Below are 19,096 nucleotides of genomic sequence, written 5' to 3'. Positions count from 1 at the left end.
CCGTATGCCTTGATTCAAGGAATTTAGTGTGTGGCGGGGGGGCTGCGAATTATTCTTAGTATTACTTTCTTTGGGGCTCCAAGTTGGGAACTTGGGGAAGAGCAGGCAGTTAAAAAGGAGTAAACTGCAGCTTGAGGAATTGGAGTTGCTTATCTGCAAAGATGCCATGCTGTTTACTTTTTAGATCTCGCATCAATTTTGCACATATGTGGTGAGAGCAGTTGGAATTAGTTCCATGAAGTGTCTCGCTCGGAGGAGCGAGTGATTTCAGGTGCCAAAGGTTGGGCTGGCCGCAGTGCTAGCAGACGCAGAGGCTGGTGGTGATGAATCTCTGCAGGTCTGACTGAAGTCCAGGGAACGGCTTTCTGGATTGTTTCAAGCCCCTGCTCTGGTTGTTCTTTCATCCTGTTGCTTTGCAGGGAGTTGTGGCCAAACCTCCTTCCCTGGGGGCAGGCGTGGACAAATGGTTGGACGTGCTTCCTTACCCCGTCTCCAACACCTAATATTTTTTATCATTTGACAGAGCTCAGCTTTCATGTCAAAAGACTATTTCTTTGTGTATGTGGCTTTCAAAATTTTTATTTTCTGATTCCACTCTACTTAGCATCCCAGGGAGGATTAAAGAGTGCTAGAAGTTGGTAGGAGACCAGCGTTCTTATTTTTGCCCTGCCATTAATTAGCTGTCTGGCTGTGGAAAATCTTCCTGTCTCTCAGGGCTGCTGCTTTTTTCAATTTGTAAAATGAGAAGCCCAGAGAAGCTTCTTTCAAAGCCTGTTTTAAGTGCTCATATTCATGAATTTTTTTGTTCTATTGTCTTTACCGGGCCAGAGAACAGAGGCAGAAAGGTTGAGATCTGGTCCCGTGGCCCGCTATGAGAACGATCAAGGCTGGGAGTCAAATAGAGTGGCCTTGTCGACTCTATTCAATTGCATTTAAGCTCTAGCGGCCTAAGGAGCCTCAGAATGAAGTCCACACAATGGGCAGCCACTTTCCATGCCCTTGCCAGAGAGAAAAGAATGACCTGTGGAGAAGTGCATTTTGTGGCTCTCCATGTTTTCACCTTACCCGTTCTCTTCTTTCCTCTCCTCACTGCTGTTGGCGAGGGGAGCAGTAATGCTGGAGTGGGTGCATCTGGCCAGAAAAGTCAAGCAGTGGATAAGCAGCCCCTCTCCTAGAGCCTTCTCACAAAGAGCAAGTGAAGTAGCACTTTAGATAATGACCTAGTTACTTCTCTGGAAAAGACCCATGGCATTTGGTTTAAAAGACAAGAAAGCCTTGAGAGCAGCACCTGCTGAATCAGTGGTGGCTCCATGGTTGCTATAGAAACAGATGGAGATTATGCAACTGTCCCTCCTCACATGCTTTGGGAACCTGTAAAGTAATTTATCTGGGCATCCAGAAGTCTTCCTCAAACAGCACAGAGGTAACGTGTTGGAGGTAACATGTGCTCATGGTTTGGGCTCAACCCAGTTGTAGTTATGCTAGCAGCTCCTGAGTCTTCCCTGCGTGACCAGAAGGGCTTATCTCCAGTTCAGTTTGGACCCTGGATCAGATTAAGATTCTGTTTGCAAATGAACCCATCCCTGTGGAAAAGGAGGGTCAAGAACATGAGAAGTATGTACAACCCAACAGAGATCAATTTTATTAAGAAGGATGTGAACTACAGAATAGCCATACATAGAAAAGGGCCCAAATGGACCCTTAGCATCCTCTGATGGGGCCTCATGGAGCCTCCTTAGCATCCTCTGATGGGGCCTCATGGAGCCTCGTCCTGTGGGTGGGAATAGGATCATGCTTCAGCCTCCTCTTCCCAGCAATTACCTAGGACTTTGGATTCAGAAAGACGAAGCTTAACTTCTGCTTGACTTTTCCGTCTGAACAACTGGTATAACAGCTATTTATATTTTCAGTAAGATATTCAGTAAACAAAATTAGGAGGCTAAATGAAATCATTGACTGTGGAAAAAAATAGAAGAACGTGAAAATATTTTTTTTCCTAAGCAGTGGGTTGTTGTTTATCTTTTAGTTGTTGCCATCGATCTTTTAAAAAATTTTAGGTTGAAGTTGCAGGTGCAGGAGACTTGTCTGACTGGTCTGGCACCTAGGTGGGAATCATTGATGATGCTCAAGAATAAAAGGCTTGTGAAGCTGGCCTCCCAGGATTTCCCCCTTAAACCAAGGTCAGAAGGTTGATCAGAAAATTCCTAGAATCAACCCATCAGAAAGCTTAACAATGTTCGTTTGTTGTTATTTTTTATTTTCAATTTTCCCAATGGGCACTCTGAGCCCACTGTTACAGATTGAACTGCAAATGGAAAAGATCAAGATCAATCACTCAATCTGTACTGTTTAAACCACAAATTTATCAGTGAGAGTCACTGATTTAGTCAGAAGATGAGCAATAACGGTGAGATAGTGACAATAATCTGATTTTAGGCAAAAGAAAATGATCTCCAGTGAGATATTGGTATTTTCCCACTGATAGATTTAGGTCCTCCTTTTGGGACATCACCTTTGGATTGGTTTCCATGGTGCAGACACATATGGGGTTGGTTCCAATTTGCTATGTCATCTGGAACAAAGCGACTCGTGACCTTTTAATATGCTGTACTAATAGAACGTGCGTTGTTGCTCGATGCCTTTAGTAGTTTATTCCTAGTGACAAGTAATTCCTTGCCTATGAATACTTTTATCCATGTGGACGCTAGATGATTTCAAAAATTAATAACACTTTGCAATATGCAAGCTCTAAAATAGCCAGAGTGCCCTGCTAGTCTGACTATCACAGACTAACCGCCATCGCATGCCCTAGCACTGTGAAAGGACGTGTTCCCAGACTATGGCAACAGGCAAGGGGCATATTCTGGAGCAGGTGGAGCTCTGGGAAGGGCTGAGTTAGGGTGGTCCCTTGCCTAAGGTGTTGCCATGGTCTGACTCTCCGCTTTCTTCCATCTCAAGGACAGTGAAATGCTGTCACCATCATTACCATTGACTTTGTTCCGGTCTTGGGGTAAGATTCAGCTTTCAGCCTGAACTTGACCTTTTCTGGTTTCCACCCTTCCCCCCCTTAAATCTGCCTCGTCAATTGTGATTGACTCAAGAAATCAGCTGTCTTGGAAAGCAAGTGTACATGACCCAGTTGGGAATTCTTCGGCCTAAAATTCACCTTCCCTCCCATCTCTCTTCCCACCTCCAGCCAGTTTGCTGGACCACCCTTGACAAAGGCCCCGCCGAGCTCCCCTCCCTACCTGCCGAGCAGTCAGGGCCCTGGTAGCCCTCTTCACAGAAGCAGATCCCCTCCTGGCAGTGTCCTCGCCCACTGCAGGCGTTCAGACACCACTGCTGGCCGCAGTCCTCACCAGCGTAGCCCTCCTGGCACAGGCAGGTACCGTTGGTACATCTCCCCTTCCCTGAACAGTCCCCAGGGCACCTCAGCTCGCTGCAGCCCTCGCCAGTGTAGGCCTCTTCACAGACACACTCCCCGTCCACGCACAGCCCCCGGGAGCTGCAGTCTGTCGGGCACCGGAGCTCTGAGCAGTCGTCGCCGCTGTACTCGCTGTCACAGATGCACTGGCCATCCACACACACGCCCCGACTGGAGCAGCCTAGGGGGCAGTAGGGCTCCGAGCAGTTCTTGCCAAACCAGCCTTGATCGCAGATGCAGCCGCAGGACTCGAGGCTAAAGTTGCCGTGGCCACTGCAGTGAGGGATATAATCCAGTTGTCCTGGAAGGGCCAAGGAGAAAGTCAAAGGGCAGCCGTGGAACCTCCTGTAAATGGGGTATGGGAGGGGTGGGCAGAGACCTCTCCTCACTCTCTGATCAGGTTTGTGTTGCTGAGAATTAAGCTCAAGCTAGTTTGGTACATCATCGACTTCATGAATGTTTTCATCTGATAGGGGTTGTGTCCGGCACAGCCCTGGGGGCGACGATGAGTGAGATCAGGTCCCTCGTCCTTCAGGGGCTCACCTTCAGTGTGTCTTGGCTCGGGTTCCCTAGAATCAGACTTTAGGTGAGAATTCAGATGAGAGTGACTTACTGGGAAGTGCTCCCAGGAAAAACCTGTCAGGGAGAAGGGGAGACTCAGGAGGTTGGAGCCCAAGCCAGACACATTATCAGGCAAGGTCCTGGGGGTGTCACATGGGTTCAGTCCTGCAGGGTCTTCTGGACACAGTGTAAGCCACACCTCAACTGGGACGAAAGGCTGCCCTTGGAGGGTATAAATGTCCATTGTCTCCCTGGGCCAGGCCAAAGAGGTTCTTACAGCCCAAGGACAGCCCCTGACCAAGACGCCCAGGTGCTGGCTATGGGGACGGAAGGGGATCTGAGGGCTTGTATGCTGAGTACCAGGCCTGTGATGCAGGACAAGGTCACATGCGCTGCAGCCACACCCCACTGCCTCTCCTTCCTGCCATCTAACTAACTCTGCTCATTCATCACAACTTAGCACTAGGGTCACTTCAAAGGCTTCCCAGAACTTGTCTCATTTGGTGACTGTTTGCTGTGATCTTTTTAGGATTCTATGCATATCTCCTGCCCCTAGCCCTTACCATGCTATAACTATAGTGGTTAATTTAAACCACTATAAAAGGTAAAAGCTTGAACCCGAGATAGTAAGGAAGACACAGTCCTCTTGTTAAAGAATAAATTTCATGGGTTGAAGGTACCTTTTGGGTGAGAGGAGCTGGGCACAAAAAGGGACACACTTTCTGCTCATTGGGGGTCAGCTGATAACAGCTATTGCATGTGAGGTCCCTACTAGAAGCCAGGCTTTCATCTGAATGGAGGCTTTTATATGTAATAACTCCTGACGTTCTAGTCTGTCACCATTTGTCAATGGAGAAAGGAAGTCATGGGTTATGCAACTTGCTTAAGTCACAAGCTAGTAAGTAGCAGAGCTAGGATTTGAAGTCAGGAAGTCTGGCTCTGACTTCTCCCAGAGAGGTCAAGATAGTCATTGGTAAGTGTTACTAGTCAGGGGGTGGGTGAGACTAGAGGTATAAGTCCTGGATACTCAGCCTTTGGAGGGGAGGGGGTTGTAATAAGCTCTGTGAGTGGGTGTGTGCATGCACGTGCGTGTACATCCACATGCGTTCGTGGAGGGGGCAGGGGCTGAAACTTCCATCTTGCTGGAGAAGATGGGGCCAGGTCCTCTGAGACTATAATGACTATCATTTACTCAGATGGGAGAAAGACTGAGATGGAGTGAACAGAGCGCCTGAATTCTCTAGTCCCTCAGGTTAACATGGATAGATATCAATTCAACAGCCTGTGAAAACCAAAGATGAATGAAGACAGACGTCAAATTCCCTGCTCACCACAGAAGTTGCTGTGCTGAACCGATGTATTGTTACCTGACTCATCCCCCCAAAATCAGGTTAATGTATTTCAAACTGACTATGCGCTGTAGAGAATCCCTACGCCAAATCCCCCGGGAAGGACCACATTTAGATCTTAGAGACGTCTGAACAGAGAGCTACAGACTAGGGCACTTCTCTCCCTCCGTGTGAAGAGGAGCCAGGTTTGAGGGGAGCGGTGGCTCACGCTCATTCACTCTCCCTCTCTGCTCAGCGCCCTCCCTCCCTCCTGAGACCGGCTTCAAACTCCCAGACTCTACCTGTGGCTGCACTTTCCTGGCAGCAGCTGCTGGTGCACTGGTCCCGAAGCACTGACACCTCCCTCTCCAGCATCTCGATGCGGCTCAGCAGCTCCTGCAGCACCTGGGCAGAGCTGGCGCATGGGCAGGCCTTTTTGGGGAGGTTGATCCTGTGGGTGAAGGTGACGTGGCTCGCGTGGTCCAAGGTCTGGCCCGTGTACTCTGTCAGCACCTCGTCTTCGGCACTCACCTCCTGCTCGGCCGAGGCCTCCAGCCCCGAGGAGCAGAGGCTGTCCAGGGGCACGTTAATGTTGTACACGTGGTTGAAGACCACCGGCTGCTCTTTGCCGGATGTATTGTAGCCGTCAGCGCCTCCTTCCTCCTCCACCGCCTGTCTCTGGACCCTTTCCGTAGTGACCTCCAGCTGACACTCCGAGGGCTTGAGCATGGAGCCCAGAAGGATCAGGTTGACTCCAATGAGCATGTTCTTCAAGACCACTGTTTCCCCGTCTGCCCCCATCCTCTCAGCAGAGCGCTGGGTTCAAGACCGGCCTGCAGCAGAAAGCATGGTGTTGTGGAAATTTGCAAGAGAAACCAAGGAACGAACGAGATGGCCTCTGAGACCTGCGCTTGGGCACCACGCTATGTACAGTCCTACAAAGCTAAAGGATAGCAGTGAGGATTTCAAGGGGAAGGTTGGGAAGTGACTACCAGGGTCATGAAAGCCCAGAGCTTTTTGTTCCCTAGAGGAATGAACCCCTGAAAATGGACTCTGCTTCTGCAGAAGGGCATTTTGATTTCCCAAAAGGCTTATCTAGAACACATGAGTCTGGCCTCCACAGTGGGCAAGTGGTTCCAACAAAGAGGACATGTGAGGACTCGGGGCAGGGGCACTGTGGCTAGCCTCGTCCTCCAAGGAGAACTCAGAGCATCCTTTCACTTCTGAGTGAGAATTAAGATGAAGGGTACCATGGAGCCTTAGGCATACCCTCATATTTCGCCAGATATTTATAATGAAGGGGTCCCGCCAGCCACTTCAAAATAACTTATTAACTCCTCTAAGCTCATCTGTTCAAATACAAGTTGACTTTAGAATAACCAACCAGGCAGATAATATAGTTCCAGGTAACTGTGGTTGTTAATAATCCTTAGGTACATTTGTGATTATCTGGGACTGTGTGAGCCGAACTTTCTTTTAATGTTCTCATTAGTATAGTCCCAGTGCTTTGTGATCACAGGGTGCCTTTCTTCCGAGGTCCTGTTTAAATTGCTAAAATAATGTATTAGCTCCTCTACTGGTTACCTAGTCACCAAGACCCATGGAGAACGATAAATTTCCTGTAATGCAAATCAGTTTTACAGAAATTATATTTCTTCTGTATTCCCTGTGTAAAAGAGAAAAGAGGCTTACAAATTTTTGGTTCTAAAGGTAATGTTAGAGCTAAGAAGATTAAGGACAAAGGAACAGAGTGAGAGTAAATGTGAATTTGGGAAGAAGGCGATAAGCAACAGCTAACATCAACTGAATGTGTCCTGTGTACAGACTGCGCTGTGCACCTCACGGGGGATCTTACTTGACCCTTAGAACAAACCTATGATGGGATGTTATGATTATCCCCATCCTGTAATGGAGTGAATTCTGCCTAGAAAGCTTCAAATTTGAATGCAGGTCTGACTCCAAAACCTGTGTTCTTAACTGCTATGCTCCAGTGCTTGTCTTGATAAGCACGTTCAATGTTCTGTTGTCTCTGATGGAAATTGTGTTAGTTATAGGATCTTCCCAAGAATATTGAGATTAGAAAATTTTGCTAGGGCCGAATCCAATGTTCCTTCCTCCACGAAGCATTCTCCTCTCATCTTTTTCTTCCTGTTCCCTCAGGAGGCAAAGGAGCATCCCCAGCACAGGTTAAATTTATCTCTCACTCCTTATAAAGCCCCTCTGACAGCATTTGCCACACTAGACTGTGGGTTTCCTTTGTCTGCTCCTGCCCCCCCACCAGCTTCGTCCCCTGCCTCCCCCCACTGGCCCCGAACTGCTAAGTCAATTTAGGTCAGACCACATCTTATTCACAGTATTTGATGTGTGTCTAGGACAGCAAAAGTGTTCTGTACTATGGCTGTTGAATGAATAAGTGAGTAGATACATGGAAGATGGTTAAGCAGATGAATTAATGAGTAAATGCCCTGTGAGCACAAGGTTCAATCATTCTCCAACTCATTTAATCTCTTTCCATTATCCTCAAGTTATTCACTATTTTCTTCAATTTCAATTCAATTGGACAATTTCTGAGGGATGATTTTATTAGGAGTCATCTGTATTAGTGACTATTTTGGAAACCATGTCTTATGACTCAGTCTTTATATTATATATTGGACTAAAATCTTTGTTTCCAATATGAAGAAGAAGCAGAACAGAATAGAGCTATTAAGATTCTGGACTCTGGAGCCAGACTCCCTGGTTCTTCCCCTATCCCAGGACTACCCTGAAATCACTGGCACATGTGAGAAATCTCTTCCATCATTTGACAGCCAGAAAGCCCAACCTTAGCATACCCTTGTTCAAAGAAGGGTGAGGTTCTTGGAGTGATGGGAGAGGTGGTGATCCACTGGTTACGTCAGATGAGGTAAATCAACCTTGGGGACACATGGAGTGACATGTCTGAACCAAATTTCTCTCATGACTGTAAGCTCTTTTCACGCCCCTCTATCTGAGGTATTACCTGCCTTCCCATTTTCAGCTGCTCTAGGCGTTTCATCCTTGGAGTGGCACTCTGCCCTTATGTCATTGAAAGTTTCCCAGGAATGACTCTGATATAAATCATTTACACTTACATTTACATTGAAGGCTAGGGAGCCTTAGCCATCTCACTTGCTAAACTAAAGTTGGTTTGTCTGATCCATGTTGATATTGCTGAATAGTTGGTTGTTTTTGGGGAATCATAAAATTATCATGTAGCACCCATAGCACTTAACAGAACTTTCTGCACAGAACAGACACTCAATAAATAAGTGAAAGAATAAATGACATTATAAATGAAAAGGAAGACAAGTGACAGGAAAATTAAAAGGGAAAAATGTTAGTTGCACACCAGTCCAAAGCAACAACTATAAAATTATATGTGGAGAGAAAAGTATAGTTTTATGTGTGAAAAACACAAGATTTTAGTCAGTAACCAAACTGACTATGAATTAGTCAACAGTGTGATTTTTGTAACCTCCAAAACCTTTTTTAGACTCAGGATTTATTGACTGATTGATTGATTGATTGAAGTATAGTTGATTTACAGACTCAGGCTTTATTAATTGCAATTATAGACTAGGATGTGCAGGGGACTGTTTTGCTCTGTACTGCACTTGTCATTGATTACTTCTGGGTGGAGAGGATGCTGAAGGTTCTCAAAATCTTGTTGTAGGAGAGGGAGGAACTTAGCATTTTTGTCCAGAGAAGTGACAACCCCAGAGCTATCGTTCCTTTATCATTCATTCCTTTGACAGATATTTATTGAGTACCTACTATATGCTGGTTCCTTTATTCACAGAAGTTATATTTAAGTGTGTGTGTGGGGGGGAGAGGGTGGGAGGGAGAGGACATACAATACATAAATACCCACAATAATTCTGTATGTCATATATAATGTATGATATAATGCATATTATATGATATTTAATATATGATGATGTAACATTCACTTGTGTGTGTTGTGTCAGCAAGTGGTAACTGCTGTGGAGGAAAAGAAAAGAAGAGAGCAGAGGAGGTACCAGGACAGGGAAGTCACATGGATATTTTGTAGAGCCCAGCCAGGGAAAGCTTGTCTAGTGAGGTGACCACTGAGCAGAGACCTGAAGGAAGTGAGGGGTGGGCTTAGCAGACGGCTGAGGAAGTGCATTCCAGGCACAGGGAACGGCAAGGGTGAGGGCTCTGAGGCAGGAGCCGGCCTGGTGAGTTTGAGTGACAGTGAGACTGGAGGCGAGTGAATGAGGGAGCAGATGTGGGGAGATGAGATCAGAGAAGGAGTGGGGGCCGGGTCAGAGAAGGCCTGTGAACCACTGTAAGGACTTGGGCTCTTATTGTGGCTATACAGTCATTGCCCTCAAATGCATCCACATATTAAATGTTTATGATGATCTAGTTCTTGTCATTGAGAAACTCTCAGCCTCATGAAAGAGATGGAAACACAAGTAAATATAATTACAATGCAATGTGATCATTATCATGACCAAAAAACACACAAAATGTCCCTAGAGGGCTGGAGGTGACACAGCAACTTTGTCTGGGGCAGCAGGGGAAGCTACGCAGAGGGTGTGGGGTAATCGTCAGTCCTGTTTGCCAAGTATTTCTGGCCTGGCTTTCCAGACATGTGGTAGGACTACATTCTCCAGAGCTGTGTTTTCCGGCCCCCTGTTGGTTAGGTGAGGCCATGTCACTAGTACTGGCCGATGGTTGTGAGAGGAAGTGATGTGGGTCACTTCTGGGAGGGGGCATTCATTGCTGACAGGAGACCCCCCAGAGCTTTCTTTTTCCCATCCATGGTGACTGGCAATGTTCAGGATGGTGGCTGCTTTCTCAGTCTGGGTCCCTGAGTGACCATGATAAAGGGTGCCCTGGCCGCGTACAGTAGGTGTGTAGTGCATGAGAGAGAAATAAACTTTTGGTTTTGAAGCACAGATTTTTCCTACAGCATAACCTAGTGTATCAGAAGATAATACTGAACTGGGTTTTAATAGATGACTCTTTAAGTAGAGAAGACAGAAGTTCATTATAGACAAAAGGAATTGCATTTGCTAAAACTCTGACATGTGCACGAATATGGCTTATTCAAGGAATTCAAGTATTGAAGGGCTGTTAAATGCTATGGGTTTGGACTTTTATACAGCAAAAGGTCCAAGGGAGGGAATTTCCCCAAAATGGGAGAATCTACAGGGAAACAGATTTTGGCTCCATGTAAAGAATAGCTTTTATAATAGTCAGAGCTATTGGGTTGTCATGGTAGGTAGTGAGTTCCTGGTCACTGGAGGTGTTCAAGCACAAGCCACAAGACTACTTAGTGAGAATGTTGAAGATGGGCTTTCAAGCATCACATCAGAGAGTGGACTAAAATGAACATTAAGGTTTTCTCTTTCCTGTTACTTTATGAATTCAGGGTCTTACGTGTCCTTTGAGGAGTCTACCCACTATAATATTGTATTAGTTTCCTAGGGCTGCCATAACAAGTTACCACAAACTGGGTAGCTTAAAACTATAGAACTCTATTCTCTCACAGTTCTGGAGACTGGAATAGAAGGCCAAAACCAATATGTCATCAGGGTTAATCCCTTCTGAGGCTCTGAAGGAAAATCTGTTTCATGCCTCTCTCCTAGTTTCTGGTGATGGTGGGCAGTGCTTGGCATTCCTTGGCTAGTAGATGCCTCACTCCAGTCTCTGCCTCCATCCTCATATTGCGCTCTGCCTGTGTCTCTGTGTCTTCACGGGGCCATCTTCCTTCAAGGACATCAGTCATCTTGGATTAGGGGCCCATCATGCCAATATGACCTCATCTTAACTAATTACATCTACGATGACCCGATTTCCAAATAAGGTCACATTCTGAGGTACTGGGGGTTAGAACTTCAACATTATCTTCTTTGTGGGACACAATTCAATCCACAATACATAACAATAGCAAACTGAGTATTGACCAGGTACCAAGCTAAGCATTTTCCTTATAGTACTTCATTCATTCCTGACAACAACCCTATAAGCTAGGAGGGGTGCTATTTAGGAGCCAAGATATTTAGCAACTGGTATGGCTCAGGCAACAACCAATCAGAAGGGGGCATCCATCAATCAGACCTGCTGTAAACAACCAGCAGGGCTCTGTGGTGATTTCACCATGATGGTAGGTCCTCTTTCAAGTTCCATTATTGGAGACAAGGAAAATGAGCTTCAGGAAAGGCCAAGGAATGTGACCAAGACTGCACAGCTAATGAGCGCAGGAGCCAGGACTGAACCCAGATCTTGCTGACCATAGTCTGTCCTCTTAACTGCTGTTTTCAGCCAGCTTTAATTAGCAGCCACATAGCACTCTCAAGAAAAGACTTAGAGCTCTTACAAATCAACACCCTCCTCCCCCTGGATCAGATTTAGGACCTCCTGACAGCGATGACTTTTCGCTTAATGTTTTCTCCACCAATCCCGGCTACTACCCCAGATATTGCTTTAGTCTCTTACCCTGGAGGGAAGGCTCGTCTGCTGGCTTTTTATTTAAAAGTGCCCAGCCTCCACTGTGTCCCAGAGAATCAAGAACAACGCTAAGCAAGTAAACCTTGATCCTAGAGGGATCAGGAGACATTTTTTACGCTTGTCCTTTCCTAGGACGGCTCCCCTCCAGCCAGCAGCTACAGAAAACCAGGGCTTGCCCTGGCCCCTGCCGGCTTCATTCACTTCTCTGAGCTCCCTTTGGCTTGTCCCCAGCAGGCTCAGTCACAAGCCGTTGTTAACCACACCGCTGACCTCTCTGCTTCTCCCCGTTTGCATATGGCTGAGGATGCGTTCTGAAGGCAGGCAGTGAGAGGGGGTGGGGTGAATGGCATGGAGGCTTCATTTTTCTCATTTCATCTGAAGCCTGCTGGAGGGGGAAGGGGAATGAAACTCATGGTTATTTCATGCCTACTTAATAAATGTGCTCTTAGTTTTGCTAAGCTCACGTCACTTAATAATTATTTCAAAGTGGCTTTTCTTTCTTGTGTCCCTGAAAGCTTCCCTTTCAGGCTTCATTCTCTACTTCCACCACCTGTTCCTCTGGATCACAAGGAATACCGACTGTTCTGCAGGCGGGCCCCTTTCCGTGGCACTCTTCAGCGATGCTGCTGGGCAGGTTTTTGCAGCTTCCTATGAGGAAGGCCTGTTCTAATCCTGTGGCATATCCAAGAATGCGACGTGGATGTGTTTGTCGCCTTTAGAGGGGTCCTGCTTGCTCTGGCTTTGGTGTGAAATGGTGGCTGCACCTCTAAGCTAGATGCAAGATCTCTGTCACTAAAAGCAACGTTGGAGGCTGGAGGGGACCAGCAGAGCCCCTCTCCTCCCTCACTCTCTTCCTGTTTCTCAGATGAGTCATCCGACTAGAGCTGTAAGACTCCAGGATAGAAGCCAAACAGGCCAGTCAGAGGATGAAGTGGTGGTGAGAGAGGGGAAGAGGAGGAGAAACCTGAGAAGATGGAGAAGAAAAATATGGCAGAGCGCCAGGCTGGCGAGAGCAACAGACAGAGTTCTACAGGTAGAGGGAGAAAACATAAACCTGAGGGACAGATAATACATTCAGGGTTCAATGGTACACTGACAGTTGTAAGCACGACAGGTAGCTAATGACCCTCCAAATGAAAGTGCAAGCAAGTTGCAGCAATTCGATAGATCGATACTCAGGAAATCCGTGCAGTGCCATTGATTCATTTCCTCCACTCCAGCCTCCTTATCAATATAATTATCATGGCGGGCACCACAGGGGTCTCCGGGTCATGTGTAAGAGGCGAGTGGACAGCTGGACGGGCCTCCAGGCCCAGGTGGTACCGTGCTGCTGGGGTCTGCGCTCGTCCCCCCGGGTGGCCTGCGGGGAGAGTGCGGGTCACCCGGGCCCGGCCAAGTCTTGCCCCAGCTAAAGTTGTCCTTCAGTGGCTTTTCTTTCCCTTGCCCCCCTCCGCATGCCTTCTCCTGGCTTCGTTTCTTCACGTTGAAGGGCTTTGCTACTGTTACAGAAAAATGTTCTGGGAGCCATCACCTTTAGGCAGGCTGGGAGGAGGGGAGAAGTGGTCTCAGGAGGGTGGGATGTGGGGCGGGAGGGAGGAGGGGGAGGGGACGACGAGGGACAGAAAGAGCCACATCACGTTGAAGCTCTGCCTTTGTGTTTTCTCCTTTTTATTTTCTCTGAGAGCCAGAGAGGGCGTGAAAGAGACAAACACAGGTAGAGGAGCTTCAGAAAAAAAAAGAAAAAGAAAGAAAAGAAATGAGTGTCTAGGTTGTCGGGGGGCGGGGGGCGGGCAAGGAGAGGTGAGCAGCCAGTGCTTTGTTTAGATTTTCTAGCTTCTGCCAACCTTACACCCCACGCTGTCCCTGGGGGTGATTTTATAAACCAGAACCATATCTGTGAAAAAAAATGACACTTTTTTTTTTTAGTTAGAATTAGTTTAAAAATAGTTCCCCGCCTGCCGTTGGGATGCTCTGTCACTTGGAGAAAGAGGGTAATTATGAAAGACGAGGGTGTAATGTGATTACTGCCGGCCCCATTGTGTCAGCGTCAGGAGGCAGCATCAGGGCTGCTGGGAGGACTCCGGGCCGCTTGTCTCCATCAGCCCCAGGCCTTTATTGGGCACGTCAGGTTTCTGAAAAGAACCCGAGGGCAGAAAACTCCCTGCAGACAGGACTCGGTGGCTGGCCCAGAGCTGTCAAGAAAGACACGCGGGAGGAGATGCAAGGCCAGGCTGGGGAGTCGCCTCCCCCCAGGACTGGCCGCCTCACCCCCGCTCCAGGACCACGTCCCTTGACGTGCCTCCAGGTGGGGTCTGCCGGAAGGGTCTTTGGTTCAGAATGTGATGGAGCCACACTCATTTTTTGGCACAAGTGGGTCAGCCCAGTATATTTGTGTGTGTGTGTCCCTGCGGGATAGAGAAACCGCATTGGCTGGGTGGAGGAATCTGGCTTCTGGTCTCGTCCTCTGGCTCTGTCTTGTGCTGTCTTTGAGAATTCCAACTGACCTGGCCTTGCAGAGCAGTTCCTTCTTCATCTGAAAAGTGGGGTCCTCAAGGTCCATCAAGGGAATAACACCAAAGGAGTAATAAAGTCTTCCGATGGGAAGTGAGGGAGAGGCCATCCAGGTTTGCATTCCTGCTTTACAGTCTAAGGGGAGAGGCTGGGCAAGTGTTCCTGCTGGGGGCCTCTGCTTCCTTTTGCGGCAGCTAAGGTTGACAGTCTACCTCCAGGTTTCCCCATGATTTTTGGTAAATAGAGATCCCATTTAGGTGAGAATTTATCCAACGTCTATAGATCCCAGAGAATTCTTAACATCTGTAGAGCATTTGACTATATACATACGTATATATGTACAAATATATATATAACCACATATATATATAGTTATATATCTATGTGTGTGTGTGTGTGTATATATATATATATATAGAGAGAGAGAGAGAGAGAGAGAGAGAGAGAGAGAGAGAGGGAGTCATATATACAGAGCCCTATTTAATCCTCATAATGGGCAATGGGATTATTCCAGTTTTATAGACAAGGCTCAAAGTATGGGAGTGATTTGCCCAGTTACACACAGTGAGTTAGAGCCAAACTAAATCCTGAGTCATATTTCCAGACTCTCAGTTCAGTCGTAGATGCCACAACCTCCCTCCGTCAGCCACCTTTGTCCTTTGGAAGTAGGTAGGATATAAAAAATGAATTCCTAATTAATCTCCACCATTTTGGATCAGAAATTCTTCTAAGAGCCTGACCTTTTGCTATCATTAATATCTATTTTTCATCTGTGTTTCTCAAGCTGAGAGAACAGCATGTCACCGTTTGCTGTTCGGTCACTCTTCTTGAACAGTCATCATCCTGCTTTTCATCTTTCTTTTCTTTACATTTAATAAAACTGCAAAGCAAAGTTTCTTCTAAGAAAGATGACCACTCAGACTGCAGCCCAAATCGATGCTTTTTTTTTTCTGATACTCATTAGAACAGACGGAGAAATTGGTTTAGAATATAAAAAGTGGTCTCTGCCCTCATGGGGCTTATAATCTAGCTGAGAAGACTAGACTCATACACGTGAAACTGGACGACAAGGCAAGGCTGTCCTTTTGTATTATTAGTCACTTACTTTAAGTTTAATAGATGCCCCTCACAGTGTGGGACAGGTGACCAGAAGAGGCTTCCTGAAGGGGTGGTGTCCCAGTCCACACGGAGGGGTGGTGTTGGAAAGGTGGATACGAGTTGTGGGGAGTGGGTGAGGAGGGGGGGTAAAGGGCACAGCATAAGCAGAGTTGATTGCAGCATCAAGGCCAAATGCAAGGAAGTTCTGCCTCTGAAGGGACTACCTTCAGTCTTCACGAAGGTTTAAAATCAATTAAAACCATGTTACGAAAATGTATGAAAATAATCCCTACATGCCCTCTGTGTGCCTGAGGTAAGGGAGCTGGTCATGTCTCAGTAGTGCTTCCAGGGCTTCATGTCCAGGAGGCCAACTCGGGGCCAGGCCGATTTATAAACATGGGCTCAGAACTTCTAATTAATTATAACTATAAATGTAGGAAGTGTTTGCTTGATTACTTGGACATTGAAACCCTTTAGAAACAAACAAATCTTGGGAGTAGTTACCTGTAGAAATTATATTCACCCACATCCAGAAGACCAGATAATTCATCTGCTCTAAAAGTACCTAATGACAGGTTCAAATATCAGATTCATGCTGTTTCCAATTATATGACATAACTACATTGGATTTGGTCCTTCTTTCAGGAACTGAATAATTGCTTTAATGTCTGATATCCATTAACTTCTCCAGATAACATGTATGTTGGAGGTGGCAACTTATGGACGTTTAGCTCTAGAGGTCTAGAGGAGTTATTTACTTTATTGTGCAAATTATCAATGTGTTTTCGAGCATGAAAGAGCACCACTCTGACCCAAAGACTACACACAGATGAATTCTATTTTCTAGTGCATGAAATAGCGTTTTGAAATTTGAAGAAGCTCCAACGGTACTGGTATATGGAGCACAGCCTGTTTAATTAAATGCAGATGCACACTGATTGCATGCCAGGAACTGGGCTAGGTTCCATTCAAGATGTCGGGGTGAGCTAGAGAAATCTCAGGTAACCCCTGTATAACTAGGAGGAAGGTATTTACATAACAAGAATAAATAGCAAACCATGATAAGTAGCATATCCCAGGTATGGAGAAATTCTTCTGGGAGCCCAGCAGAAGGAATCATTTCAACTGTAAGACTCTCTAGAGAAATCTCGATGTTTTCCATCGATGTAGCCTTTGAGCTGGGTCTTGAAGAATTAGAAAAATTTTGAAAGGAGGAGACAGGGGAAAGGGCAGTAAAGTGAGTGAGGAAGAAGGGCACAGTTCCAGGGGTGTTTGTGTGTGTTCAGGATTGAGGGGACTAAGAAGACGTCAGAGAGCCTTGATTGGCATCTTTAGAAATTTCCTCTGTATTCTGTGGGCTGGTGGAGGCTCAGTGTTTTTTAAGCAGGGCGTGACATGATTAAAGAAATCCTTTAATATCTGCAGTTGCAGTTGGCCCCAGAGCTGAATTCTAATCTGAAAAACTCAAAAAGATTTTTTTTTTTTGCTTGTCGTTTATCTTATTTTGTAGTTATTCAGTCAGTAAGGCCTGGATTAGCCTTGCTTATTACTTTAGAGAGTGGTTTTTCAGGGTACATAATTTCTTAAATTCCTTTTCTCTCACTCTCTGGGTTGACAAAATGCATTTTGCTCTCCATTAAGTTACACTGCGTCATCTTTGTTCATTGTTGTTAAAAGGGGGCGCCAGTAGAATTCAAATGTTGTTTTATTAACTGCTAAATCCAGGATATATGTTGTACAATTTTGGGCTTTTTAAATGTTTTCAAGCTGAATAAAGATAAGAATTGACCATTTAGCTCCAAGCAGCTGCCTTTCTGACAAATTGAGCATGCAGACAGCACTGAATTGGCTCTGAATGTAGCCAGGCTTTGGTGAGCAAAGCACGGTTTTGAGGGTTCCCAAGTCCATGTATGATCCACTTAGGGTACAGAACAGCCCAAAAGAGGATGCAGAATGTCCCCGGTGGGCTGGGGTTGATGCCTGAAATAACTTGTGCCTGGCGCCCTCTTCTCTTTGATGGGAGTTCTCCTTCCCCAGAGCAACTCTCCTCCCTCCCCAGCCTCTGTGCACACTGCCTGGGCCCGCCTTCCTCTCCTGCACACACAGTTGGAGTTCTCCCTTTGCCCCTCCAGACCCTCTCTCCATCCTTTTCTTCTTGGACCTGACCTCTTTTCCTAGAGAGCTTCCCATTCAGCTAAAGGAGATCCCCAGTAGGGGAGCTGCAGCTCCAGCCAGAGGGGAGTGGGGTCCTGACTTCCTTCCTGGGAGGTCACCCGCTGGTTGTGTCCCTCAGCTGAAGGGCGTAGTTTCTCTCAAGGTGACCTTTTCATAGGACTGACTCTCTTTCCAGGTTCTGGTAACCTCTCTGCCAACTCCCTTCACCTCCTTTGGGGCTTAAGGATGGCAACAGCTCAGCTGCTACTAACCCCAGATGGTCTGAGTGCAGTGTCCTCACTGACTGACCCGTGGCTGTCTAGTGCTCATTCCTGCAGGTCTCCACAGGGGCCTGCCTTCCTGGGAAGGGCTGTTTACCCCAGACATTTCCTCCTGGCCCCAACTCTGCTTAAAACGTACCGGTCCTCTGTGCCTCATTCCCTCAGTAGTCAAATGCCAAAGTAATACAAGATACAGTGTTGGCAATAAATTAACACCTTCTGAAAACCTATTTGGAAAGAGGTAGGCCTTAAACCATAAATAACAGTCACATTTTCATTTTAACAACAGCCTTCAACTAACCTAACAGTGGACATGGTTCAGTGTGGTTTCATGCTGTAGCAGAGAATAAGATTCATTGCCTGTAAAAGGTTTCAACATTTTTTTTCTCACATTGATCTTTCTACCTTTCCCCTGTTGAAAAGCACTAAAATGAGTCAGAGTAACAGAACACCTGGCATCTGCAGAGCTCATTATAGTTTTCAAGACGTTTTCATAAACGTAATCTCGATTGATTGTTCTATGAATTTTGTAAAGTATGCAAGGTGGGTATACTACCCCACATTACGGATGAGTACACTGAGGCTTATTCCTATGAATAACATGCCATAAAGCTGGTATTAAAGAAGTCAGATTTTCTGAGGAAAACTTGAGAAATTTGTCTCTGAGAACTTTACAGTGTTAAAAGGAATTTGACTCACATCTTCTTGAGTTTGTTTTTCTGATGGGGAAACTGGAAAAGTACAGTGAGATTAAAAAATTATAATGATAAAGGTACGGGTTTATTTATTCCTCAGCAAGAATGTGTTTCTCTGAGTTAAAAAATAGTTCCAGCCTTATACTTTTTCAACTCTTTGGCCATGTATAGGGGCTTTAACGAGCACTTGGCTGGGGTAGGGGTTTGGGGGTGCAGCCATTGACTCTTGGCCGCAGGGCTGGGTGTGGGATGGGGTCTGGCAGCGGAGGGTCAGAGGAGGGAGAGGGAGGAGCCCAAGGTGGTCAGGGCACAGGGAACCTTTCTGTTTCTCTCTGGATTTACTCAACAACTCTCCTTCTTGAGGGTTGGAGGACTATACCCCAAGGGGCTCTCAGATTCCCCAGTAACAACTCAAGAGTGAATCCTTTCTCTGGAGTTCTTAATGGGAAAACCTATCCCTTTGATCCTAGTTTGCATTATCAAACAGGATTCCTGCAGGGAAATCATTATGAAAGAGTTCCCCCTGCTGAGCAAGACACCAGC

At 46.3% G+C, this 19,096-nt stretch overlaps 1 protein-coding gene across 2 annotated transcripts in view; it reads right to left on the bottom strand.

The window, feature by feature from the left end:
• Positions 1–19,096, bottom strand: part of TNR (tenascin R) — a 425,980-nt gene that overhangs the window by 77,083 nt on the left and 329,801 nt on the right. For both annotated transcript variants that reach the window (XR_009563440.1, XM_030875407.2), the window contains exons 3-4: positions 5,616–6,146; positions 3,249–3,725 (exon numbers count right to left, since the gene is read on the bottom strand). Coding sequence is in view for 1 of the 2 variants with exons in the window: in XM_030875407.2 (XP_030731267.1) it covers positions 3,249–3,725; positions 5,616–6,114 (976 nt within the window). In the remaining variant the exon portion in view is untranslated. The remainder of the gene's footprint in view (positions 1–3,248; positions 3,726–5,615; positions 6,147–19,096) is intronic.

The sequence above is a fragment of the Globicephala melas genome, chromosome 1 (assembly GCF_963455315.2).
Source record: "Globicephala melas chromosome 1, mGloMel1.2, whole genome shotgun sequence".
In the NCBI taxonomy this organism is placed as follows: Eukaryota; Metazoa; Chordata; class Mammalia; order Artiodactyla; family Delphinidae; genus Globicephala; species Globicephala melas.
This window is presented reverse-complemented; position numbering and strand designations above follow the sequence as displayed.